Source organism: Anoplolepis gracilipes, chromosome 4 (genome assembly GCF_047496725.1).
Source record: "Anoplolepis gracilipes chromosome 4, ASM4749672v1, whole genome shotgun sequence".
Classification (NCBI taxonomy): Eukaryota; Metazoa; Arthropoda; class Insecta; order Hymenoptera; family Formicidae; genus Anoplolepis; species Anoplolepis gracilipes.
The window spans coordinates 11365302-11393032 of NC_132973.1; the positions used below are offsets into that span (position 1 = coordinate 11365302).

At 34.1% G+C, this 27731-nt stretch overlaps 1 protein-coding gene across 5 annotated transcripts in view; it reads left to right on the forward strand.

Moving 5' to 3' along the window:
* Ttk (zinc finger and BTB domain-containing protein ttk) overlaps positions 1-27372 on the forward strand; it is a 48071-nt gene extending 20699 nt beyond the window's left edge. For 2 of the 5 annotated variants that reach the window (XM_072890335.1, XM_072890336.1), the window contains exon 5: positions 14642-20806. In XM_072890335.1, coding sequence (XP_072746436.1) covers positions 14642-15375 — 734 coding nt within the window. In that variant the 3' untranslated portion in view covers positions 15376-20806. Of the gene's footprint in view, positions 1-1236; positions 13405-14641; positions 20807-21555; positions 21822-22138; positions 22659-22841 lie in introns of those variants that run through there. The other 3 variants (XM_072890337.1, XM_072890339.1, XM_072890338.1) reach the window with 3 other exon arrangements.
* The last annotated feature ends 359 nt before the right edge of the window (positions 27373-27731 follow it).

The window sequence follows — 27731 nt, forward strand, 5'->3', positions numbered from 1 at the left end:
AACTCTTGAGCTTATATAATTTGCTTAATCGCGATCGCACTTTTTCGAAGGTTTAAACATCGATAGTTTTTGAGTTACGAGCAATTAAAATTGATCAAGCGCTTCTCACTAAGCCACATCTCTTACTCGATGGACTTTGATCCCTCGACTCGACTCGAAAAACCAATTTCGAATAATCAAAATAATTTTTTATTTATTTATTTATTTTTTTTTTTTCGGAATCTACGATCGAAGGAAAGTATAGTCTCACACGACACCCTGTATATACATGATTTTTTAGAGGCTTGTATGTTTGCAGGAATGTAAGCGCGTGTGAAATGTGTAAATGAGAAATAGTGCGGGTGTATACGAATGTATGGTGAGTATGCAGGAGAAGAAGATATCAAGGATACGTGTGTGAAAGAAAAGATGGAACGCCAGAACTTTGGAAGAAAGAGAGAAGAGCTGATGTTGCGCTGAGAACTCAGTTTTGCAACTTGGCAAGAGAGAAAAAGAGAGAGAGAGAGAGAGAGAGAGAGTGTGTGTGTGTGTGTGTGTGTGTGTGTGTGAGAGAGAGAGAGAGAAAATGTGTGAAAGTGATAGAGTCTAAAGGGGAATAAACGAGCAGGGGTGGGGACGACATGGAGAGGGCGTGTCGCGAGGGCAGAGTGTAGTAAAATTATTCTTTAACGCGGGACAGAAGTTGACTGAGACGGCCGAGATTCGGTACGGTGACTTTTTTGCTGGCTCTACCCTTCCTCTTGCTTCCCCCCACAAATATAGAAATACGTTGTGTCAATACAGTATATACATATACACAGAGATACATAGTCACGATGTGCGATAGAACTCCGTTTATCAGAATATCCGCGGAAAAGTCTGCGCAGCGGAAAACAATATGTACTCGTGTAAGAATACTCTTATCTACTTGTGAGATGGCTCGATGGTGGATGACGAGTATCTCACTTTAGAGACTCTTTTTTTTTGTTTTCTAAAAAGTCACAAGGATTTGACTTGCGACGACGAAGATTTTTCATATATACCAAGGATCTAAGATACTAATTAGAAGACGAATAACACACCAAATATATCTGGACTATCTTTCATCGGTGTAATTTTTGTTGAAAGCTTGATATTTAACAAGAATTTGGTTTTCTGATAAACGAACTCCTACTGCACATCCAAATGCTTGCACGATATATATTACAAGAGCGAGTATATAGAGCGATTTAAAGGATCGAGATTTCTTCGTTTCAGAATTAGAAGAGACGTCGAGCGGTGGCGATAGCGGCGAGCCGCCGACTCATATCCGCATCAACTTTGAACGATGCTTTCGCAAGGAGTTCAGCACGTCGACGCTGCAAGGTAAGGCCGCGTCGACCGCCGCGGCCGTGTCAATGGCTGACGATCAGCAGCAGCAACAGCAACACTCGGACACGGAAATGGAGACGAAGACGAAAGACAGCATAAGCAGTGCCATATTCAGTGTAATGGCCGGCGAGGCGGAAATCAGTCAGAGCGATTTTGAAGGCTCGTTCAAGGTTGAGAATGAGCGCACGGAGGGCTCGGTGCGAGACTTTTGCGTGAAGGAGGGCGACGTTTATCGCTGCACCGTATGTCATCGCACGTACACACACATCAGCAACTTTTGCCGGCACTACGTCACCTCGCACAAGCCTAACGTCAAATACTACGCCTGCCCGGTTTGCTGTAAAGAATTTACTAGAAAAGACAATATGGTCGCCCATGTGAAAATCATACATAGTCTTAAGCCGCACATGAGTCTCAGTAGCAGCAATGGTGGCAGCAGCAGTAGCAGCATGGGTCAGCCGCGGTAGACCACTGCTGCCAGTTGGGCGTTCTCTCCTTCTGCCTCCTTCTTCGGGTCTCTTGTTTCCTGAGTCTCTTGTTTCGCGCGACGGTCCGCGCAAAGTACCACGATATTGCGATATTGCGATAGTTTTTCAACATTTTACGATACACCAAGCTTATATAGCTCATATATACCCAGTGATTAATAATAGCGAGGAGCTTAATATAAAGATTCTAAAGTCTACAACGTTATAGATTACAATAGTAAAAGAGAAACTATAGGCGGAGAACGCTAATTATAAGGGAGATTCGCGGGACCTGACGTGCTTGCCAAAAAAAGAGAGGCTAAAGGAAAATGTGAGCGAGGAAGGAGGAGGTAGAAGAGCTCGAGGAAAATGCGAGGAAGCGCCTCGAACAAGGTCAATGCGCTCTCGCGAATGGAAAGAGAGGAAGATGGTAGATAGATAGACGCGTTGTTGTAAGCGATAGACAAATATACATAGGTAGGCAAATGACCAATCTTGTGAGATGGCTACAACGGAATGGGAGTATAGAGGGATGGGTATGCAAGATTTTAACTGCGATCATCGCCGCAGCACATATGTTTCTTTTCGATTTTTACACAAACGTTTTTACAAGAGAGTTTTTCCGGTGCGCAAATTCACTTTTTGAGCGCTAATCATCTCCAATTTATAGTGAAACATATTTTATAAAATATATGTTTCGCCATTTTTTTAGCGTTACTATGACGCGTGCATATCATATATGAGACAGATAAGCTCTCGATATTCTGGTATCAAATCTACGCCTTGAAAGGATCAATCTATCTATATCATGTGTATTCATAGATATCAAATATGTACGCTTTTATATTTCCAAATTATAAAATCTTTTCGGAAACACTTTATAGATACGATGTTATCGCTCAAACAGTTGACAGAGCTATTTCTATTGGATTGCGATACGCTGACGACGCTGCGTAACGTCTGCGAGTACGAGGCGCGAGTCCGACCAAGTCTAATACAAATAACTAAAAGTAATCTTTACAAATACTATAAAATACTTTTTATAAATTAACCAGATTCATTGGCAAACTATAGGTTGATGTCTTTTTAACGGTAATTTTTTGCCACCTTATACTTTTTATAGGCAGCTTTTATTGCTCGTGCAATGTGCATTCTACCCTGAATTTCATTCTCTGCTTCTGATCTCCTAATCCTAATTTCAGCGTTAGTTCTAGTTGTCTTTATCAATCTCCGTGCCTTCGAGGACCCATTATGCGCATTATTCAGCATATCGCGTTACGCAACGTCTACCTTTTTCCGAAAAATCGCAATCGTAGCTCTAGCAGCGCTGGAAATTCCAAAAGACGAAACTGTGCGCGCGTGACAAACAACGGGCATTAAAGTTACGAAACGAATGAGCTTTATTATCGCGCTCGCTTTGAGTAGAAAGGGCGAGGCGACTGTAAAAAGGGGGACAGAAGAGGCTTTGTACTATCGTAAATGTAAATGAAGAATTTATATAAATCTAATCGAGATACGCTCGTTTCGATACGTTGTACAACGTAAATGAGGGTACAATTGTAAAAGCAGTTGCGAGCAAAGGGAGAGGCACCGTATAAATCCAAATCAAGGCAGAGGCAGAAAAAGAGAGATAGAGAAAGTATATTTATTATCGCCTGACTATATATTACGTTGCAGAGAAAGAGAGAGAGAGAGAGAGAAAGGGAGAGAATCAAACACGCCAGCTGTAATGCAGCTCGGTGACATATTTCTACGAAAAGTGCACGTGCGCGCGCGCGTTTCATCGAAAATTATTACACAAGTTTGCAAACTTTACTCGTACTTTTCACGAACAAAGATCTTTGTACGCTTTTTGGTAAAAATGTATTGTACTTTTAAACACTTGATTCTTATTAGATTTCAAAGTACTTACCTCTGTACCTCGAGAGAAAGTTATCTCCCGAAGAAGAAAGATGGGACAATTATGCCATCACACGTAGTAATAAAGAAATTTGCATATGAAAACTGAAACTTTTGGGAACAACACATCATTTATATATAAAATAGATTGTTAAATATTTATTGTTTAACTATATTGAGAGAGAAACTCTCTCTTCTCTGAATTCGCATAAAGACTTGACAGATGAAAAGGGAAACGAATTAATGCGAAACACGCGCGCGCACACGCAGTGTAAGTAATAAGGGAACTACGTAGACTGAGCAAATGCAATATATATATATATATATATATAATATATATATGTATCGATGACCGTTCGCCATGTTGTTGTTGAGCCGTTTGACTCGTGGAGAGAATGTTGCGAAAACATTTTTTGGGAGTAGCGGTGAGATGAAGAAAGTGGGGGAAATAAATGGAAGATACGGGAAGCGTCACAATCTCGCGATAGATTGCAGAAAGGGACGGTTTTAACGACACCAAATACAAGATAGTACTGACATTGGATAGACTGAAGGCACCTTAGTAATAACTTAACAACGCCGCCGTCATGTCGGACCGTCCGGCCTGTTTGGCTGATTCCATTCCTGGACGAATATTTACGGAAGAAACTTGAATCGTGTGATGACTTAAAAAAGGTTGTACATTATATAAACTTTTAGGTAGCTTGAAAAATTAATGCACGTTACAATTTTAATTGGAGGAAAATGAAAGAGATTTCGGAGCGGAGATTCTCTACCGAGGATATAAAAATTAGGAAAAAAAAAAAACATCGAATCGCAGAGATTTATCTAAAATCTAAATTATAATTTTAAATTTTAATTTTGTTATTATATAATTCCTCGAATTTTTTTCTATTATATTACAAATTGTTTTTATTATACTTTATATATAATGGATTTATTTATAATGTAAAGACAAAATTTATTGCAATATCTATAAATTGTTATATATCTTTTATTTATTTATATATAGCATATGTATACGTCGTGCTTATCATTTTTGAATTTTGCAAAGTTACCAGATTTTACTAAAAGTTTACATTTTTATAGCTTTTGAATCTTATTCAGAGTGCAATAGTAGCTTCAAGTTAGTCACTTTTGCTAAATCTTTTTTTTTTTTTTTTTTTTTTTTTTAATAACTTTAGTTTATTTTCTGAAATTCATCAAGTCATCAAGTTATTCCCGAATTTTGAATAGTCAATAATGAATAATATAGTTTTATATATTACGTTATAGATTTCTATATACATATAAATTTTCAACAACGGGTAAAAAAAAAGCTAGTTTTATTACATGTATCTATCATTTTATTTTGTGCGATTTTATCATCTCTACAATCAGATGAGAATTTCGAAGCAGCAGTAATATATATGTAGTGGTTAAATAATAATTGCTAAAATACTGCTAATTTTACTGATGTGTGTAAAAAAGATTTCTATTCGAGCCGTGACTTTATCAGCCAAAACAGGCCGCGTAGTGATACGATAATGGCGGTAGAGGCTTAGTCGCGAGAGAGAGCACTAAAAATACAAGATCGTAGCTTACTATATTTTGCACCTTACACTCCGTCGAACGCGCTCTCCCTTTGTGGAGAAAAAGGCGAGACGATTTATATACAAATTTTTCACTAGTTGGGCATAGACATTAGACGACTAGAGGCTACATAATAACTATAACTATTATTATTATTATTATTATTATTATTATTATTATTATTATTACTGCTACTATTAATCAGTTATTACAAGTAACAAAAATCTTCATTGTTACTTTAACACGCGGCGTGGGGTCCCGTCCCGCGTGATCGACCAGTGTTGTTCGTTCGTTATTCAAGAGGTTTTCTCTAGCGTTGCAAGGATAACAAAAGTTACAGTCGTATAAGGGTCGGATCGCGTTTGTTGCGCGAGCAATAGTGGGCTTCGTGATCTCCTCGGAATAAGTGCTTTCGCTTCTTTTTCATCAAAACGAGATACTCTGTGATGGCAAAAAGGCTCAAGTATAGGAGCATTTCCTAAAAGCACGTCAAACAAAATTTTGTTTCTGGCCAAAGTTCGAGTAGTTCTACTTGAGGATTGGAACGAACTTCAAATGAGAAAACGTTCTCACAATGTTAGGAAACATTTATTCGAAATTTAACAAATTTGTTTTTTTTTTTTTTTTTTTTTTTTTTTTCTGTGCTACCTATCTGGAAGAGCAATTATTCAAAATTATCGAGAGCACTCGCTCTGCGTTTAATTCATGGAGCTCAGTAAGATCGCGCCGCGATTCGAGCGTACGTTTTAGACAAATAGAGAGTTCTATATAATATTATATATATATAGATAGTTAGGCGTAGAGGCAGCAAAGATAGCGCAATAGACGTAAGGGGGTGATAGGGAAATGGATTTGTTAGCGGGGAGGAAAAATGATGACGGGGTTGTTTCGTCAACATTAAGCGGGATTGGGTGGTGAACCGTGCCGTGGATGTTTTTCGCGCACTCAGGTCAATTATCCGCAATATATTCGAAACTGCGATGGACCAAAGAGCTTCTTACCGACCCTTGTAGATTATTTATCCCAAGAGAAGGGGTAAAGGTATATCTTGTGGAGAAATCTCCCGCGAGTCTCAAAAACCTAGGATATGCGGTGCCAATGGAAAAAAAAAAAAAAGAAAGAAACAAATCTTTTTCAATTTACATTACTCGTATCAAATTTTATAAAAATCTATAAAGAAGCTATTCTATAAAAAAAATCTAAAATTAGAATAGTACGCTTCCCCCCTCCCCCACTACTACACTTACAAGGCGCACCACAGACATGGCTCCTTTCAATTTCATCCAGTCTGATATATATTATAATTTTACTCTTTCACTAATGAATACATATATATAATTAATATAATTAAATAATAATATAATTAATACAATTAGTTATACTGTTATAATTATGTATATATAACGATATCATCACGTAAATTTTCAAAAAAATTTTTCTCGCTTGAAAATAAGTCGTATTATTTTAGCATAGATTAGTAGGAAGCTAAACTGTATATCTGTCAGACTCTGTGAAATCGGAGGAGCGACATATCTAGTGTTTCCCTGGTTAGCGGCCAAGATATTTATGAATTAATTAATTAATCGTGAGATAGAATATCGTTTATAAATTAAAAAGGCACAGTAAGTGATTGGTATTTACAACTACGATATATAATATTTTAATTACATTTTAATTATTTTAATTATAATGATATTTTAAAATATCATTCAAATAAAATGTATAATATAAATATGAGATAATTTGTTATTTGAAACTGTTAATTAAGAATATCTTTATTCGATTTCTGTTCAACCGAAACTGTTTGGCAACGGCCTACATAGAAAATGTAAATATAAAATCGACGTGTTTAATGTACGATTACAACTACGTATTCAACAGAAATAAATTAGTGTGCGACATTTTCATAATTATATAATAGTCAAAATTAAAGCATTAAATGTTAAAACCGAGATAGACCAACTAGACCAAACAATTATTAAATCTATGTAATATAAAATATTAATATAAAAAAAAACAATTGCACGGTATTTAAGAAAAAAATCTAAAGATGCCTTAAAATCAACTTTGTAAAGATGAGGACCACGTTAAAAAGCAATGTAAAAATACCAAGAGAAAAAAAACAAAGCAACATAACATTTGAAAAAAATCAACTCAAGACTCAAAAAATATGATGTAGTAATATACAATAATACATAAATACTTATTTTCTGTGTCTTTTTAATTATGAACGTTAATTAGATTTCAACTTGTTACAATTTATTCACGAATGTTTCATATATGTAATTGCAATCGAACATTCTTGATAAAAGATTAAGGCACCAAGTATTTCTGGGATAGGAGAATTTCGCGTGTGCCGTCAGGTCAATTATTATCAGCAATATTCAAAACTTTAATGGACCAAAGAACGTCTAAGGATGGTAGGATTCCCTAAGGACCCTAGAAAGAAAAATCGTACGAAAGTGAGTGAAAGCGGGCGGTCACGGCCTGGTTCCATGATGGGTTGTCTAAACTCATTGTCCAACGTGTGTATGCGATGTCACGACGGAAGAATTTATGGGAGTGGTTCACGAAGAAAGGAAAAAAAAAATAAGAAAAGTGCAAAGAGGCAGCGGCTAGACAGCTTATATCGATTTTTAGAGAGAGAGAGAGAGAGAAAGGCAAGCAAATATAAATATAATAATTAAATACACTCACATTTGATAATCACTGAGAGGCTAAGACTAACTCAATTAATTAATGGGAAGCGAAAAGGATTGTCGTTTCGAGAGAAAAGATCACTGAGAGAGAAAATGCCTGCAGGTTGATGGATAATTTTTTTTCGAAAAGATTTGTCTGGGATGTTGCAATTTTTCCTCGAATTTAAACGAGTCGATTTTAACGATTTATCGTCGTTGCTGTTGTTTCGCGCAAGACCTGCAGAGTTCTCGTCGGTGTGCGATTTTTGAAAGTTGCAATTTTATCAGTTTGTACAATAATAGCTTTGGTTCACCCTAGTCGATGTCTGCGTGAGAAGCACGTAAAAGGGTGTGAGAAAATGTTGGAAATTTATTACTTCTTCAGCACGACTTATCGTTCTCACATTTTGTTACTTTTTTTCTTCCGTGCTATTTAGAAAATCTGCATACACCAAAGGATTATGTACATGTATGTGCGTGTATATATATATATATATATATATATATATATATATATATATATATACATACACACACACGCATACACACACACGCGCGCGTATATAATATAGTTTATATATAAATTAAAATATTATTTACCATATCACTGTAAAATTTAGCGCAACACTTTTTCAATTTACAGAATGTTTCTAACAAATGAGAAAATGTTAGAAACACTCTGTATATAAAATTGTGTATATAAAATCAGTTTTTAATTTCTAGAATAAGTCTTTTAATAGTTGTCGTATAAGATTCTGCGAAATCTTTTAGTATCATTACACAACTTTGAATTCTTTTACTTTCAATCGCCGTAAAATTTCACGATACAGATTAACGACGGTATCCTGATGGTTGTTGACGTTATCACATCCTTTTGTGGCAATCAAGGCAGTTACAGAGAGCACTTTGCTACGCGCGACGATAGTAGAAATACGTGAGCAGATCGGCCGGCCTCGAATTCGATCTGGATTCCTTGCCGGCATCTAAAGGCTCGTGATCAGAGTAAATCGCTGTTAAAGTGCGATGTATATTTGCAGCGACTGATCTTGAGACCCGTTGTTCAAATTTATGACGTTTAAAGGGAGGAGAGAAATTCGCTCACGTTCGTTGCCTTCTCGATGTTGTTGAATTTTTAGAGTTAAGATAATAATTGTTAAAAAGCGCTTTCAATGGTTGCCAATCGTAGAGGGAAAGGAGGGGGGACTTTTGCGAGAGGATTAAGGAAGTAAAAAAAAAAAAGATACATAACGCTAAGTCCCTGTATATTCGTACAAAATTAGTGTTCAAATTTTAAGAAGTGTTCATAGTAAAGGAAGAGAGAGATGCCGTTTTGTGAGGGATATCAATATTTTCACGAGGCCGGCCGCTATGTATCTGCAACACATGTTATATACATACCGCTCGTTTCACTATCAAAATTTCATTTTTCAATCTTTAAAATTCATATATAGATGTTGTTTCGTAAATTTTATTTGTAATAGATAATACTTGAGGATGTATGTATGAAAGAATTGTGAATTCTGCACTAGATTTTGTTAATATTTGTTAAATTGTATATATTGCAAAATTTTATAGTATCGTTGTATTTTCAAATTTTATTACTCTAAATTTTATTGCATTTTTATGTATGCATATATATATATATATATATATATATATATATATATGTACACACACACACATGTATAATTTATATGTTTACATTATAAAATTGTATTGTGCGTAAAGAAATTTGTTATATCGTCAAGTTATAGAAATCAAGAAATATATTATACTTTTGTGCGTCTGCAACTGCCTCTTACCTGCATCTCGAGAAAAGTGCAAGCATATGATTGGTGTATTGCGCTTTTCTACGACCATAACTTTCTCACGCTCTCATCGCGGGTGCGATGGTCTTGTCGATGAGTTTCGAACATGTTTGCTTAACATGTTCAATAGATTTTGTTAAGAGAGGGATACAAGGTAGGATTAGAAAGAACAGATAGATGAGGGAATCGTGAAAAAAAATATTAAGAACTGTAGCGAGAGATAGATAGATAGATAGAGAGAGAGAGAGAGAGAGAGAGAGAGAGAGAGGGGAAAATATATATATATATAAAAAATATATCTATGCGCGTGTGACTCTTGCAAAAATGTGTCGAGACTTTTCTCATCTCGTTTTTCATTTATCCTTTTATAAAAAGGACTATACCAGTCAATATATATATATATATATATATTGATTATTCTTTTAGATTGTTCGCGCGCGCGCGACTCTCGCAAGGAGAAGTCGATCATCGCGAAAGAGAGAGAAAAGAGGAAGTTAACGTTTACGAGGCTTAAAAAGCAGACTGTACTATTGAATAGATTTTAATATATATATATATTAAATTAAAAAATATATATACAAACACATCCATATATATATATACATACATACATATATATATGTATATGAAGAAAAGAATCATAGTTTATTATCGCAATTAAATTATCCACGGATATGTACACATATACAGAGAGAGTGAGAAAACGAGTGAAAGAGAGAGAGAGAATGGGAAAGAGAGAAAAACATAAACAAATGGTACGTATATATATTATTGCGATTATTATTATTTTATTATTACGATTATCATTATTATTATTATTATATATTATATATATATAAACAAAAGTTATATCGAATATATTTTAGCGCTAGTTGATAATACCTATTATATATAACGTCGTTGCAGTTTCGAGACGATGCGTCAGAAAACGAGAGCAAAAATAAAAAAAAAAAAAAAAAAAAAAAGAAATGAGTAAGAAAGGAGGGACAATTGTGAGGATCGATAGTTGCGAAAACAAAAAGATCGCTCAACCTCCGAAATTTTTGTAAATGTAATTAAATGCGAAAACGTGCGTTGAATTAATATGTGCTTTTCATGCGGGATCCAATGTTTTAACGCGCAAGCAGTCTCCGGTTTGGTGCCTTTTTTAAGCGACATAAAGTAAGAACAATGTTGAAAAAAAAAAAAAGAAAGAGAGATATGAAGATTGTAGAACAAGAGGTAAATGAAAAATAAGGTAAAAATAAATAAATTGTTATCGCGCGCGTATCCCTCCCCTTTATTGAAGGGACGGATCGATGATCGCATTCTCAGTGCCAAATATAAAGGAGAGAGTCGCTCTCCGAGAGGGCGAAAATTTAATAAGAGAAAAATAAAAGGAGATGAGAGAGAAAGAGAAAGAGACGAAAAAGAGAGAAGGCGAAAATTTTATAGAAAATTTTTCTAGAGCTGACGAGTCTTTTCTGACGCTGGGTAGACTTAGTATATTTTATATGCACTGATTGTTCGACTATGACTATCAATAATAAAAAGAACGGTGTTCAATAGATTATAAATCAGAGAGTTTTTAAATGATGTCTCGTGTACCGATCACGTATACCGAATATATACAGTGTCTCGAAAGAAGATAGCGTCTACTATTATAATTAAAATTGCGAGAATCTAATTTCCCAATATTTTGGCATTTGTTAGAAAAATTTTAAATATTTAAATTTACTCACGCATCATCATGAATTTTCCAAAATCTGTAGATATAATTAACGTCTTAATCAGAGCATTATTTATCTTTGCAAAATTTTTTTAATAGTTTCTTTAGAGACATCTTGTATGTATTTGACGCCTTTTCGAGTTCCGAGCGACGGAATCTATTCTTGTAAAAATGGAAAAATCCTGTTGCGAAAACAAGTATTGTGCATTTTGATAAAGTCAATCATGCGTAATATATCAACATATCGTGGTGAATAATGATAAGAAAAAAGACTAAAGTGTAAGAGAAAAAAAGAGAAAGGACGAAAGAGACCATTTTTGCCAAATGAATTTGCAATCGCGATTGGTGGAAAGTGTGACAATGTGTGTTCGAAAAGAGAAGAAGAAGCGGAAAAATATTACGTTTTCCGCGTTTCGTCTACAAGACGTCGGCGACAATTTCGCATTTTTTTCTAATCCCGTTGACTCGAAAGGACAGGTAACTACCAATGCCACTAACAATGTAGTGTTCGTATGTAGTAGTAATTGTTGTTTTTTTTTTTTTTTCAGTTCCATTTTTACGTTATTGTTGAATTATAATATCATGCACGTGAAACCGCCAGTCTTGCTTTAATAGAAAAAAAAACATGTTCTTTGGACTACGAGATACATTAAATATTGAAAGAAAATTTATTGTTTTTTTTGTTATATTAAATATAAATAAATATAAATATAGAGAATTTTCAAAATTTTTAATACCATTAATTTTGAATGATTATATATTTATGCTGAATTAATTTTGTTGAATTATGCTGAATTATATTCGAGTTAGAGAAAAGAATATTACTAGTGTTTTTGTTTATTATTTGTTGTTAGAATTAAAATTGGCGAAAAAAATGTTTAATAATGAAATTATGTTTTATAATTTTCTTTTACTAAAAAATAATATATATTATAATTTGATTATTATTATTATTTAATATATTTTCTGTGGTCCAGATAACGTCACCTCCGTTTTTAATACATAACAATAAAGTGCCATATTCGGACGGCAGCGCAACTGTCACGACTTCCTCTCATGTCAGTAGGACGCGAGTTTCACGTGCCGACGACATTCTTATTATATCACTTTAGAATTCGATATCCCGTGCATCTTAATTTGTATGTATACATATTTTATTTGTATGCCGACACCGGATGTTAAGGGACCTCCCCGCACTTATCACGAAGCACCCCGTTATTCTTAGCCAAAAATTACTTTTATTTAATTTCGTTTTAATGCACAATCATCTTATCGGCCGCTGCTGCAACCGACATAATATCTTTATACGACTATAATCGTATCAATTATATAAATTATAAATGACAATCTTTTTGTCGAACTTTTTGTCGAACTTATTTTCCACACGTAGAAATTTCTTCGCGTATCGCAAATGTCGATTTTTATTTTTTGCAAGCAGTAAAATTTTTTCATAACGCAAACATAAGGATCGATACATTTGCAATAATTAAAGAGAGGAAGATAAATTCTTTCATGCACGAGCAGAAAATTATTTCTTTAAAAAGAAATTTCCGTTTTATTTAAAAGATTAAAAATCTTTTCTTGTAATCCTTGAGAAAGGTTTATGATGTCGGGATCACAGCTGCCGAGAAGACGATCCTTAGACGTTAAGTTTCCTCCGTCACGGTTTGCTCGAAGAAGCAAATCGACTCTGTCTCGACGTTCTCCAGAGCGATTTTTAAATCTTTCCATGTCCTGGAGGACATTCGAGATTGTCGAGGAGTTGACTGCGACGGGAGGCCAGCGATTATTATTATTTTTTACAGACTTTTGTTTTGCATGTTGCGCATTGTTGTTTTATTTTCTTTTTCTCTTCGAAAAGGAGAGCAAAGAAATTGTGGAAAATAAGAAAACGATAAATATATATGTATATGTGTATATGATTTTTCGTTGTATTTATATTATTGTATATTTTTCATTTGTTGCCCCTTTTATTTTTCTCCTCACGACAATTTTTCCTTTTTCGTACAATTTTTAAATTTACTAGTATAAATCTTTCCTTTGTGAATTTTTGTGCTGTTATTAGATACATGATACGCATAACATTTACAAAAGGATATGACGCACATAACACGTAATTGATTGAAAAATGAACAATTTTAATTAACAAACAAGTAACTATCAATTTGGCAATAAGAACTATAAGTACGCGGATGTTAATGCGTAAATTTCTTTAGAAATTAATTCTTTCCGCGACTCTTATTGCCAAGTTGATGGTTACTTATTTGTAAATATTGGGAGCCTTTATTTATTCGAAATATTAATTTTAATTTAATTTGTTTGACACTAGTATCTTTTTGTGAATATTATATTATTGCATTTACCTTTTATGTTCCTTATATGTATATATTTTATGAAAACTGCAAAACACGTATGCGATGTATTTTTATTTATTACAGCGCTGTACACAATTTTCCATTTCATGATTAATTTAGTTTTAAGTTGGCATCATTCGAACGTATCTTTAATTTTAGTTTTAGATTGATTATATATTCGCTTTTATGATCAATAGCGAAGTATTTAGATAATTTTGCATGGTATCGATATGTATTTTTTATGAAGTATATCAGCTCGATTATTTATTTATTTCTCACTTTACGGCTTTCACATATGTATAGTGCACCGTAATTTTATCGAAGATATCTTTTTTTACTAGAAAAATATTTTGCATAACGTTTGCAATATTGATATCTTCGAAAGAAGGACAATTTTTTGGAATATCTATATCTTTGGAGAAAGCATCGAATTTCGGAAAAAAAATAATTTTGACAATATCTTTAGAAATATCAAATAATAATTACATGAAGAATAAGAATAGTATAAAAAACACATTTGTGGAGCAGATTTTCAAAGAAAATTTTATTTAATAGGATCGATTGGAAATAGTATTTTGTCATATTGACGCTTTTAAAAATAAAACTGAAACACATTAAACAATATTGAATGTTGAGAGATACCTTCGAAGAACGTACAAAACACATCATTTATATATTTGTTTTATTCTTGATAGTGAATTGTAGTAAAAGTGTCGATATACTTGATTAAATCTATCAATATATCCTATACATGAAATTTTCAATTTGAATTCAATAGCACTTATTAATTATAATCTTTCCGCAGAATTCTCGTCGAACAAATCGGATAACGGCAACGAGACCTGGAAAGAGAAGACCCGTGGCATGAATCAGGGTTCCTCACCGGCTGCGATGGACATATCGTCGTCCCCGAATTCTTCCTCGGCAAATGCACGGGCGAGCACGTCGTCGTCGACATCGACAACAAACGCGGTGCCGACGACGACGAACGCGAGCGCGACGTCGACGACAACAAGCGCGGGTGGCGGCTCGTTGACCCGGAGCTCGTCAGCGTCGCCGGCTTCCAGAACGCCGGCGACTCCAAGTAGCGGTAGCGCGAACGCCACGTCTGGAGGCGGTGCCGGTGCCGGTGCTGGCGCTGGCGCAATGTCAGCGCCAAGCGGCCGTCAAGCACCGAAGCGGCGAATGCGCCGTCGAGCTACTTCGCAGTCCCAGGATCCAGCCGAACAGCTGACAGAGATGTCGGTGCGCGGCTTAAATCTCTTCCGTTACGCTTCCATCAACGAAGGCGTTTATCAGTGCACCGAATGCGCCAAACTTGACATCCAGAAGACCTTCAAGAACAAGTACAGTTTCCAGCGGCACGCGTTCCTCTACCACGAGGGCCATCAGCGCAAGGTATTCCCCTGCCCGGTATGCTCCAAGGAATTTTCGCGTCCGGACAAGATGAAGAATCACATGAAGACCGTACACGATTGTTTTATGCCCAAGGATTGCGTCATGCCCTACGGCTATTATTTGCCTAGTTCTACGCCTTAGCGGGCGGGGCGAGGGCGAGGTGGGCTGCCGATCGGCCCGGCGGCGGTCCAGAGGCACGCGAGGAGGCTCGGTGCCACCGCGGTGTCCAGAAATGTGGCCGCGGCGGCCAGGGCGACGACCTTTAGGCGCGGCGGCGGTCGTTCTTGAACGATGCTTATTTGGCAACGGGAATGGGTGAATAGAGAGAATCAAAACGGATTTAAAATTTGAAAAATTGAAGGGTCTAAAAAACGAAAGCGGCGTAATCTTGGAAAAATTATTTGAAAAAAATACAGTCTAAAAATATTTGTTAAAATCGGAGATTTTATTACGAATAAGCAAGGCCCCCCCCTCCCCCCCGAGTAGTCTCACCGCGGCCTTTTCCTTTGACAATTAATAAATAGCCGTAAAATGAATGTCAAAATAAGTCTACTTACACAGGAAAATACGCGGTTTGACAGCTGTCTAAAGTAGAAAATGTTCCTTCCACATAATATATTCCTTGCTAATCTTAGTTTTCGGACAATTTTACAAGTGTGCTAAAGCGATCTATGATATTGTTTTATTGAAATATCTTTTTATTTAAAAATGGCACGCAAGAATAATTTGACTGTTATTTCTTGCTTATAACGTCACGATCCAACACGGCGACTACTCAGGAGTCTTAATGATAAAAATATCATACAAACTTTCAAGTCATTTGGATATAATTAACATTTGTCACAATTGCGAAAGTGAAAAAAACTAATTCGTTAAATTTTTTATTATAATTTCCAAGTAATGCTGCTGCTTTCGTTAGTAGAGGTGTTGCGGACAAATTAGCGAACAATCGGTAAGTAAGCAAATTGTTTTCCAGCGAGAGAAATTTTGCGAAACAAGTTGCCGAAGAAAGTGAATCAATTGTTGATTGGATTGTTATGTTTAACATTTTACCCTCTCACCGTTGTTATCATTGCGTTTGCCGACATACGTAAGATATCATCCCACGCCGAGAAAAAAAAATTGGACCAATCGCGTAGCCCATCTCACCCCCGCGATGACGGTGATGATCGATGATTCGTTTCCTTCTATCTTCTGGAAATGAAAAGAGACTTTTTCAAAGAAACAATATTGTCCTTTAAGAAAATGCGAGAGAACGAGAGAGCAAACTCCAAGGGAATCTAAAGAGGGGGAAGGAGAAAGAGAGAGAGAGAGAGAGAGAGAGAGAGAGAGGGGAGGGGACCGATAATGATGACAAAGACAAAAAAGGAAAAAAGAAAAATAGCCTTCTTTAGCTTCCTATGTACATTAGTATTATATGATCCTCGAATTGTGCAATAACGAGCTCGCTCTTCATTCACTCGTAAACTCAGCGTAATTTAGATAAAATATGGAGAGAAATTGTGGTGCATGTGTATATTAGCGGAAACATTTTTTTCCAATTATCTTATTTATTAAATTCTCGAAATGAAGCACGAAAGATGTGTGATGATTAGGAAATACAGAAAAGAAATGTGATGATTAAGTCAAAATATAATTATCTAAAATATATAAGATCAAAATTTTTGAAATCGGTCAAATCAATAGAAGTTCGCTCTTTACATGCACCACGAAACAGTATCATGATTCTTATACCTTGAAAAAGTCTTCGTATCAAACGTTTGAGAAGTCGTAAATTAGTCTCGCGAGCAGCATCGAATTAAAAGCACTGTTACGTTTATGGAAGTATACTCAGATTCTTTAAAACGTTTACGATATTCAAGTTGCTTTGAAAAAAAACATTCGTTTTTTAAGAGGGCTCGATTATTATTTGGAGCCTGAATCGAAAATCTGTGACTAAATAGCGATTTTTTCTACCGAAAATGATAAATGATGAAAGAAAAGGTTACAAGCTTAATATTCGATTTCTAACGTTTCACGAACAATACAAATACGAATAATTTAGATATATCAAATATCTCTTGTGCCAGCAATATATATATATCGTTCTAATTTTGTATACACATTAAATGTTCTGAATTTTAAAGTGTTTGAAAAATTAGAATTTATTTCAAATTAAATGTAAATTTTGTAAAATTAATTGTCGATTTATATTCTCTTGAAATTTAATTTAACAAATTAATTGATATGATGTTAAAAGGAAAACTCGGTTTAGATTTAATTAAATAATGCATTCCTGCTTCTCTATGGAATTTTCGCGCGCGTGTAATACAATATATAAGAAAATTATCAAAATAAAGCCAAATTATTGTTTCGTGAAACGAGCGGAATTAATATTTTAATTCTCTATCGACAAATACGCGAAAAAAGAGAAAATAAAAAAAGAAGAGGGAGACGAGAGAAAAAGAGGGAGAGGGGAGACAGAGAGACAGAGAGAGAAAGAGGAACGAGAGAGAGAGAGAGAGAGAGAGAGAGAGAGAGAGAGAGAGAGAGGAACGAGAGAGACGAGTGTATATTTAAAAAGTATATTAATGTGGAGAAATAAACAAAAAGAAAAAAAAGAAAAAAAAAAAAGATTCGGAAGCGGGGAATGTTACCCTGTATAGTGTAATCTCGTCTAGTGTACAGATTTCTCTTCTTTCCTGAACATCTTTCCTGTTTTTTTTTGTCTCTCGAGAAAGTGTATTATAGAAGCATTATTGATTATTGATTATTAATTAACTAGTTACTTGCTATTATCGATTATTTTCGCACTTTCTATTGATACTGTAACATTATTTTTATTGTCACTGTTATTATATTACAACTATTATTATTTTTATTATTATTGTTCGATAAGGATTATTAATTTTTAGCTCTGGACCAGCATGGATATAAAAATTGGTTATTATTATACTAATTATTATTACATATTTAGCATATAAGCGAATGCACAGACGCACGCGCACGTAGAGAAACAAAAATGTAAGTTGTGTATGTATACAGACAATGCAGAGACACATGCATAATGTATGGGTCTCTTGTTTTCCTCCTTTTCCTTGCCTTTGTTCGTTTCCAAAAAAGACCTAAGTAAAAAATATATATATCTCTAGTTTGGAATATTATCGACACCGAGAAAGAAAAAATGAAGAGAGAGAGAAAGAGAGAGAAAGTGAGAGTGAGAAGATGAGGGATGACACCAGCTGTCATTTAATTCATCAAGAATTACGAAGACAAGTACAATTCCTGCGTGTATATGTATCAATCTCTATCAATGAATTAACCTCGCAAGAGCTTTCGAGGGAGCACCGAAAACCGAAAGCAGTATTTTCGTCTTCCGCATTGGTGTTATCCGTGTACATGTGTGAGAGAGATAAACATAAAAGATGAAAATGTATGAAAGTGAGAAAAGAATTATTTAAAAGAATATATATATATATATATATATATATATATATATATATATATATATATGTAGAAGGGGGCGAGAGAGAGAGAGAGAGAAAAAGAGAGATATATTGTATGAGGGATATTGTATGAGAGGGAATGTGCACGTGCTTGTAATTTTCTTTTCAACAGGAGAAGGCCGCGGTGGCCTTTGCCTCGAGATATCAAAGTCACATTGATAGCTATTATGTTACACGAAATTGCATGTAATAATATGTGTTAATATTCGATAAAATGATTCGATCATACATTAGGCCTTTGTAAATTTTCTATATAAAATTCCAATTTTATTATTTTGTTCTATTCACGATGTTGTTATTTTAATTAAACTATAAAACTCTTAAATCATAGTTCTTTAAGTATATATAGAGCCTCGTTTGCTGATACCATAAATCTGTGATGATAATGGGTTTTTTCTCAAAAAAAAAAAAAAGAGAAAAAAAAGATGGAACTTTAAAAATTCTGAATAATTTTTCTCTTTATAGAATCATTTAATATTACATTTATATTAATGAATAATATCTCAAAGCAAGGTCTTCCAGAAACGCGTCTAAAAACGTGTCACCTTTCCTCTCAGTTTTCCAAGGCGCGTCGCAAATAGCGACAAACTTACTTTTATGGTTTTAGTTTCATACGATTATTACTAAATATATTGCTACGTTACTATAGCGTTATTTGCTATTTTTTTGACACTTGGTCAAATTAACGTTTATTATTTGATTTTCCAATTTTATTATCTGTAACATAGCAGGTATTAGTTGGAGGAGCGCGTGAGATGCGTTAGGCTTTAAAGAAAAACGCGGCGCGTTCAGCGGAGCGAAATACGAGATAGTAAAATGCGATTATATATTATTATTAATATTATTATTATTATTATATAATATTATATATATATTATTCTATTCACACGATGCAGATATTTTATTTAAGCGTTAAATGGTACATATATTATATATAGACAGAGAAAGAGAGTTTTAAACGAATTATATCGCCCCTCTTCCACCTTTTCAAAATTTTTTGTACGAAAGAAAAGGGAAAGTATCGATTTGTTTAACATGATTGTGTATAAATTTTATTCCTCAAATTAAATTTACGTTCGAGATTGGTTATAATTGATCGGTCGCACGAGTAACTAATAAATTTTCGAAGAATATGAAAAGAAAAAACGTATTTTTTTAGTATTGGTGGTGAAACAAATCAATAAAAAAACTTGTATACGCATTATTCATATCATTGTATCTCTTTCAATGTCTTTTGAAAATGAGAGAGAAGATTTATATCAATTTTTCATTAGCAGCGGGCATTTGTGAGAATTTTCTCCGACAAAATTTTTATAAAATGATTGTATACAATTAAAAAAAGGATTTAAAACAAAATTAAATTCTTTGATATTTTAATCCTATGAATTTTATCCTGTGTATCTTTTGAGCTACATTCCTTAAAAAAAATTATACAATTATAGAATTTAAATGAATTAATTTACAAATTGATTATAAATTCAATTTTTACTCACACATAATTATTTTAAATATAATGTATGCAATATATTTTAAATATATATCCTCTTTTATTGGATAGTAATTTGTCGGAAAAAATTTTACAGATATACCGCTGAACCCATTATTCTCGATATAGCAATTGTGTCTGCAATAGGAAGAAGGGGCAGAGATTGTGCGCATTTCGAAGGTGATTTATACAAAAAAATATACACGTTGCGTTTGAAAAAGAAAATATATATATTATATATGAGAGAAGGAAAAAAAAAATATATATATATATATATATACGTATATATATATATATATATATATATATATATATATATATATATATATATACATATGCATTGGAACATTATATGAAATATTAATACAGGTGAAGAAGCAAGATGCACACGTTCGCACATTATTGTCGTACATTGCGGAACCTGTCCTATCATTATATACGTTTTGGATGTACCTATATGTATATCTTTGGTGCCTGGTGGCGAGAAGAATGATAACACACACAATCTAATAACGATTATTATCATTTTTATTTGTTTTTATCTAATTGTAGTTTCTCTCTTTGTAACTTTTTGTGATATACATTGCAATAGTTTAGCGGAGTCTGTTTCTTTGTATTATTCTCCACTCTCTACAAACATATAACTCCTCGCGCGGATTTGTCAAGTATCAAATTTTTCGTATACAGGTTCTCGCGCATTTTTCTTGATATTTAACAAGAACTATGATAAACTTTTAAGATTCAAGTCTGTTACAAACGTGAGTTACAAACAAACACACTCTATAGGGATTAGCGGATTAAGTTTATTTCTAAACTTTATATTTCTTGCACTTTTCCAAATTTAATAAAGTCTATATTTTATTAAGATCTTAATTCATTGTTTTAAATATAAGGCTACATAATATTAAAAATGGAGAAATAAAAATAAATTATACTATTTAATAAACTAATAACCCCTAACTAATTTGACATAATTATCACATTCGAATAAAATGGTAACACACTAGGCAAGAGGTGCTGAATATATCTAAGTTTATTCGAAAAGTTTTAAGACGCACTGTTAAATATTTAAAAAAATATTTTACAACTAAAACTAGATATCGGAAAATTTTCCAAGTATTTTAGTGCCGATTGGTATCAAGAATCGACTAGATAAGGATAAGAAGAACTACTTGGAATATTTTTCCAAAGCAGGTTTTTTTTACATATATGGTTCTTTCCTTTTATAAATAAAAAAAAAAAAATGACGAATGGTCTTGGTTTCCTCCTGATTCCTCTTGACCGAGATCGCGTAACAATGTTTAATTCAAGCCGTCTACCTCTTTTTCTCATTGCATGTGCGATCGGCAGATCAGTTGCTGCCGCAGCTGCCGAGCGACATCACCTTCGAAATCTGCGGCTCGTCGTCGCCGTCGTCGCCCGCTGTGCCGGCTTCGTCGACCCCGTCTTCGGTGACGCACGGCGGCGGCGACGACGAAGGCACCGGCACTTTCATCAAAGCTGAAAGGGTGGTCAGTGGCGTTCACTTTCTGACTGATCGCGCGGAGGAAGATCGGGCCGACCTTTTGCTATCCAAATCAGAAGCCGGTGAAAGCGAGCCGGAGGTCAGGAAGCAGGTTGGTTGTCAGAGATGCGACTTTTTTTATTTTAAAATGAAGATGGCTTTAGCTAGATCATTTTTATGTCAAAATTTATCATTGTTATTGTTGAGTTGAATTTTTAACGCGTAGTGAATAATTGTTAAGAAAGACAACCCATATATATATAAAATTTATTATATGTAAATGTATAGTATTTCTTAGATAAATATTACAAACATTTATTTTACGTTCAACTTCTTCATATTTTTTACGTTATACGTTTTACCCTAAAAAAAGATAATTATAAAATTTTGATTTTGAAATTTTTCCGAAATATTTATGTTATGTTGCAGCAACTGTGCTGATATTTTGTAGATTTATATCTCTGCAACGTTTTTGGAATGTTTCATTGCAATATTGCACCGTTGCTGCAATGTAATTGCGCAATGATCTATGCTGCATGGGAATTCAGTTGATTTTGATACTCTGTGATAAAATTTGACGGAGTCCATAAATCGATAATAGCAAAGCGAAAGAGAGGGATGAATAGAGCGAGAAGAGAGGAAGAAAACACCAATAAACGTTATTTTCCCCAAGCTGCTGGAATACCTCATTCAAAACGACGGTTCCGTAGTCTGCAAGTGGTGCGGCGAGGTGCTACCGTCGCGAACCCGTTGGTACAGACACAAGTACAAGCTGCACGTGTCGACTCAGGTGGCTCAACCGGCGCCGCTCTTCAAGTGCCATAGCTGTAATGCGTATTTCAAATCGCGCAAAGGCTACATTGGTCACTTGAGTTCTCGTCATTCCGACAACGAGAACGATGAGAATCGCGAGGAGCCCGGCAACAAAAAGCCGCGCAAGACCTCCGACGTGAGTATATTAATAAGAGTGCAAGTTTCCTGTGTGTGTGTGTGTGTGTGTGAATTTTCCAATTCATTATATTCTCAAATTTATTATCGATACAACTCGATACTTTTTTTTTCCCAAGAATATTGATACTCCCAAAATGAATACAATATCCTGATGAGACAATGTACTACTACTATTATATAGATTGGCAAAGGTCCGGATTGGGAGCAGCAACGGGAGAAGGAGGAAAAGTTGGTGGCGGATATAATTGACCGGGTGAAGCGGGAATGCGAGGCACAGGGCGAAACGGTAACGAGACGCGGCTATTCTAGGAGGTCCACCATCATGAATAGCTAAGGTTGCCGAGCCAGCCGCATCGGCACCTTTCTCGAAGCGCAACCATATCATCGTCGGGCGAGGCCCTCCTCGTGATCCCGAAGAGGACCGTTCAAGGTCAACTCGTTCGGCCCTATCGGGCACTCCCTCTCCCTCCTTCTTTTTCTTACAAATATATAGATATCGATTTTTATTTTCGACACGTAGAGAACGGCATAGTGATTCCTTTAAATATGATAAGGAAAATTACAGGAAGGGAAAGGGCCGAAAGGGATTCGAACGTCTTCCGGGTTCGCGAAGAAGATACGTTCCTGATAATCGAACGAGATATACGTTCGAGTGATGTAAAAATAAGGGACACGGCTGCGTATATTTTTTTTCCGGCCAGCTGTGGATGACGAACGTCAACGATGACGTTCTCTCGATCGCTGCGATCGATTCTTAATATATTGTAAATAGAAAAACACCTTTTTTCGTTGCGTATCAGCGAGCTGCAAAAAGAACTCTTGATTATCTGGCGAAAGAGTGAGCGAAAAAAAAAAACCCGTAACATATTTACCACAATTTTATTTTCAAATTTATCGTTTTTTATTCATATAATTGCGAAATTAATTTTATATTAGCAAGAAAGGTAAGACAAAAAATAATATCGAAAAGAGTGTAATCAAAATGAATAAGATAAATCTTTGCGCGATCAAAGTTAGAGGTAATTAATATTCCATGATTAAAACTACGGGACAGAAAGAAAGAGAGAGAGAGAGAGAGAGAGAGAAAGAGAGTTAAATTTTCGACAAATACATTTTAATCTAGAACTTGGAGCAAGAGTTAACAAACACGATATCAAAGTATTCTTAGAGATTCTTAGAGCAATAGATATAGAATTTTAGCTTCTAGATCCTTTTAAACTTTAACTATATATTATAAAATTTTTCTTTTTTAATATTCAGATTTTTTGTCTATTGTGATTCATTTCAAATCGCGTAATCGAGAGTTCTCTATTCGCACGCTGTTTTGTCACGAGAGAAGGGCTTTCCTTCCAAAAAATAAACGAGAGAGAAAGAGAGAGAGAGAGAGAAAGAGAAAATCCAGTGCCAAATGTACATCTTCCCAGGCGCACGGAGATTGTTTGCTCAATAAGTGCGACTGTACTGTAACAATTTTTTGTTATTATTTATTTTTGATGACGTGCGCTTAGTCCCACTAATACTGCGTGTCCATGCAATGCCAATGATGGTGCTCGTGCGATAGTGAGAGCACACGATATTTTCGCCAAACATAGAAGATAATTAATTATTTTAAGAATCAATTAATTAAGTAAAAATTAATATCAATTAATCTAAGTGCAATATATGAAACGTGTATAATGTAATTTTTTGACATTGCGATACAATACGCGTCATATAAAGTATAGAGAATTGAAAGAAATCTTATCGATACACATATACGGGTACCAATATTTAATTATATTTACTCAATTATGGACTTTCACAATCAGTCATTTCTCACAAATATAGATGACTATTCCTATGAACCTGACACGCAGAAGGTGCGGACAAGCACGCTATTGCATTCGGATAATTAAATGACACGATTATTAGTGTCGCTAGCGGAACACTAGATAGATTCATAGATAGATAGATAGATAGACGAATATATCTGTCGTGCGTTTGATCGCGAAAGCATATTTTCAAGGAAGATCTTTCGAGAAAAAAGGAATTTTCCAAAGTGACTATATATTAGAATAAAATATTCTTAGCAATAATTTTAATAAAAATATTATAAATATTATCTCATGTATTTTTGCTTATCGAAAAATTTCAAAGTTAATACAATTTTGTGTTACTTTTAAAGATAAATTTTTATTGCAAATATATATATATATATATATATTATATGTATATGGATTTGATATTATTTTTTTATATAACTTGTTGACATTGAGAAAAAAATATTTCAAACTCTCGTTGAATTATTTTTTTTTTATGAATTATTTTTGTTTTTATTCGATATTCACTTTTAATCATTTGTCCTCGAACGTATGGACTTTTATGATCGAGCGCACGTGACGTCTACGAATAAGTATGATATAATGCGCGCTGGTCGGCCGAATGTGTGCAGTGGGCGCATTATACTCGTATATTAATAATCTCGCTGAAATATTCCAAGAAAGTCTGTCCATTTTTTCGAATGTCTCGAAAGTATTTTAATCTCTATTATCTTGTCTTATGCACCAATTGGATGCAACGCTATAAGAATTGTGTGCGTTACATCGCGCAGTATACATTCTACACACACACAAACACACATGCATTCATGCATACACACATACATATATATATATATATATATATATATATATGTGTGTCTATGTGTGTGTGTGTGTGTATGCATATATGTAGAGTATCTCTCGTGAATAAATAAAACAGGATGCAGCCTGTAAAAAATCTTACACACACACTTACATAAAAGATATACAAAAACTAGTTTAAGTTTGGTGCTAATGGGACGAGATAAAAAACACAGACATACACACAGACACAATAAGAAGACATACACGTTTCCTACACACAAATGCGCGCTTCCTTTATTAGACGCGTAGAAACGCGTCGATTAATTACGTCGAATCGTAATCGCGGCGGCGGTGTATCTTCTGATCTCGCGCGTCGAATATTACAATCATATACAGATATGAATGCGGATGTGAGAGAATGTATTTGCGCTGGTACACGTTGTTATACCAATCTTTTGGCCCGTATCCGTATCGTGTTTTTATTAACACTAACTGCGGCACTGAATTTCTCTTACGCTAAAGATCAACGAAGGCTGTGTTTAGTCTTATTGTTAAACGCGCTGTTAAATAGCTGAAAAGCAACAAATGGCTACAAATGGCTACAAATTTGTGCAACATGTGTACCAGTGAAGAGGATATTCTCTGGTAACCTTTGGTTCGTCAAAACAGAATGTCGCCTACTGCTTACCTCCTTCTCTTAATTAATTTAATGAGAATATCATTTCGATTAAATTAAACGATAAAAAAATTTTAATTATAAAAGTGAATATAATAGATTAACGAAAAAAATGATGAAAGAAAACAGACACTTTCTCAAGAATTACATCATCGTTACTTGTGATCACTCGTTGTCTTCCCTTTAAAAGATCAGTTTCTCTTTATCTTTACCTCTCTATATAAATTATTATAGAATCAAATTTATAAGCGTTATTTAAAAAAAGTCTCAACTCCAATCTGCTAATGAATTACTAACGCCATAGTGAATACAAACGTGTATACAGGTTTCGTGAAAAGAAAAATTTCGCATATATACAATGAAGAGGTACACGAGAAATCTCTCTATCGCTCTCCTTCAAATTTTTAAAAAGAGTTAAGAAAAAAAATATTGTTTATTCGGATAAAAACTAAAAGATACAAACTTCTCTAATCATTATAAAATTTCCTATTCTAAAGATGAGTATATTATTAAAAATATAGCAACCTTATATAAATATAGTATATATAAAGTCGGAATATAAAATATTTTCTACTACTTGTTTAGAGTCGGTACATACATATATATACATACAAAACCGCAAAAAAGACTTGCGTTCGATTTTGTCTTAAATTTGTCACTCGACATTGTGCCAATAGCAAGATTTACAATCGATTTTAGAATTTATTATTATACAATATTATTATTAATAGCAATTCTAAAATTAATAGAATTTTTAGCTTAAAGACAGTGCTTCCTCACAGAAATAGCGACTTGTAATGCGATGACCCTTGGCATCGTTGATAACATTTTGGACCTTCCAGTAGTAGAATATCAATCGTCTTCCATAATATCGCGTTACTATAAGTACAGCATATTTTCTGATTCATATTAAGAAAATAACCTTCTTTAATAATTTTTTATCCCATTTTAAAAATAATACTAAATCCCTCTTTTTGCACAAGAAGAAAAATAAAAAAAGATCAATCAAATCTTGAAACAATTCTAGTTTTAAACAGAGAGATTTAAGGATTTAATATTACATAAAGCTTCTCTTTTTCGAAATTTTGTAAATTAAATATTCTTTCTTCTAAGATTTAATCATCAATTGATCAACTAACAAAATTAATTAAGACAGGGAGGCATTAGTACTGGCGGCACACTTCAAATCTTCCATAATGACTTTTAAATGTTAAATAATACTAATCGTAAGATGTAAGAAGGCTGAGCTCCTGCAAACTGAGCGCGACTTGGTATGAGCTGGGAATACATTCGTGCGAGGAGATAAATTATTTATTTGTTTACAATAAACGAGGTGCAATTCGCGGTTCGGGCAGTTCGCGCAATTTCTTCAATAACTATAATATTGACTATTATACGAGTCACTTATTTTCAATATCCGCTATTATCTTAACGTTACGAAATAAAATTCACTATTCTTTTTAGATAAAAAATTAGACATTTGTTTTTAGTTTGTAAAAAATAAAATAACATTTTTTACTTGTGAAAAAAACGTTTAGCATTTTTAATAATATTCAATCATTTTTTCCAATTATTAATATCATCAATCGTCAAATAAATTATTATTACATTTTAATAAATTGCTGAAAATTTATTTTTATGTTGAATGTTAATACAAATTTCATATATATAAATATATACATATAATACAATATATCGAATCAGAATAATTTTTATATTCTCAATTTTTTCTTTAGTCCTCATCAATTTTAAGAATTGCTATCGTTATATTATTTGATGCGTAATAAAATGA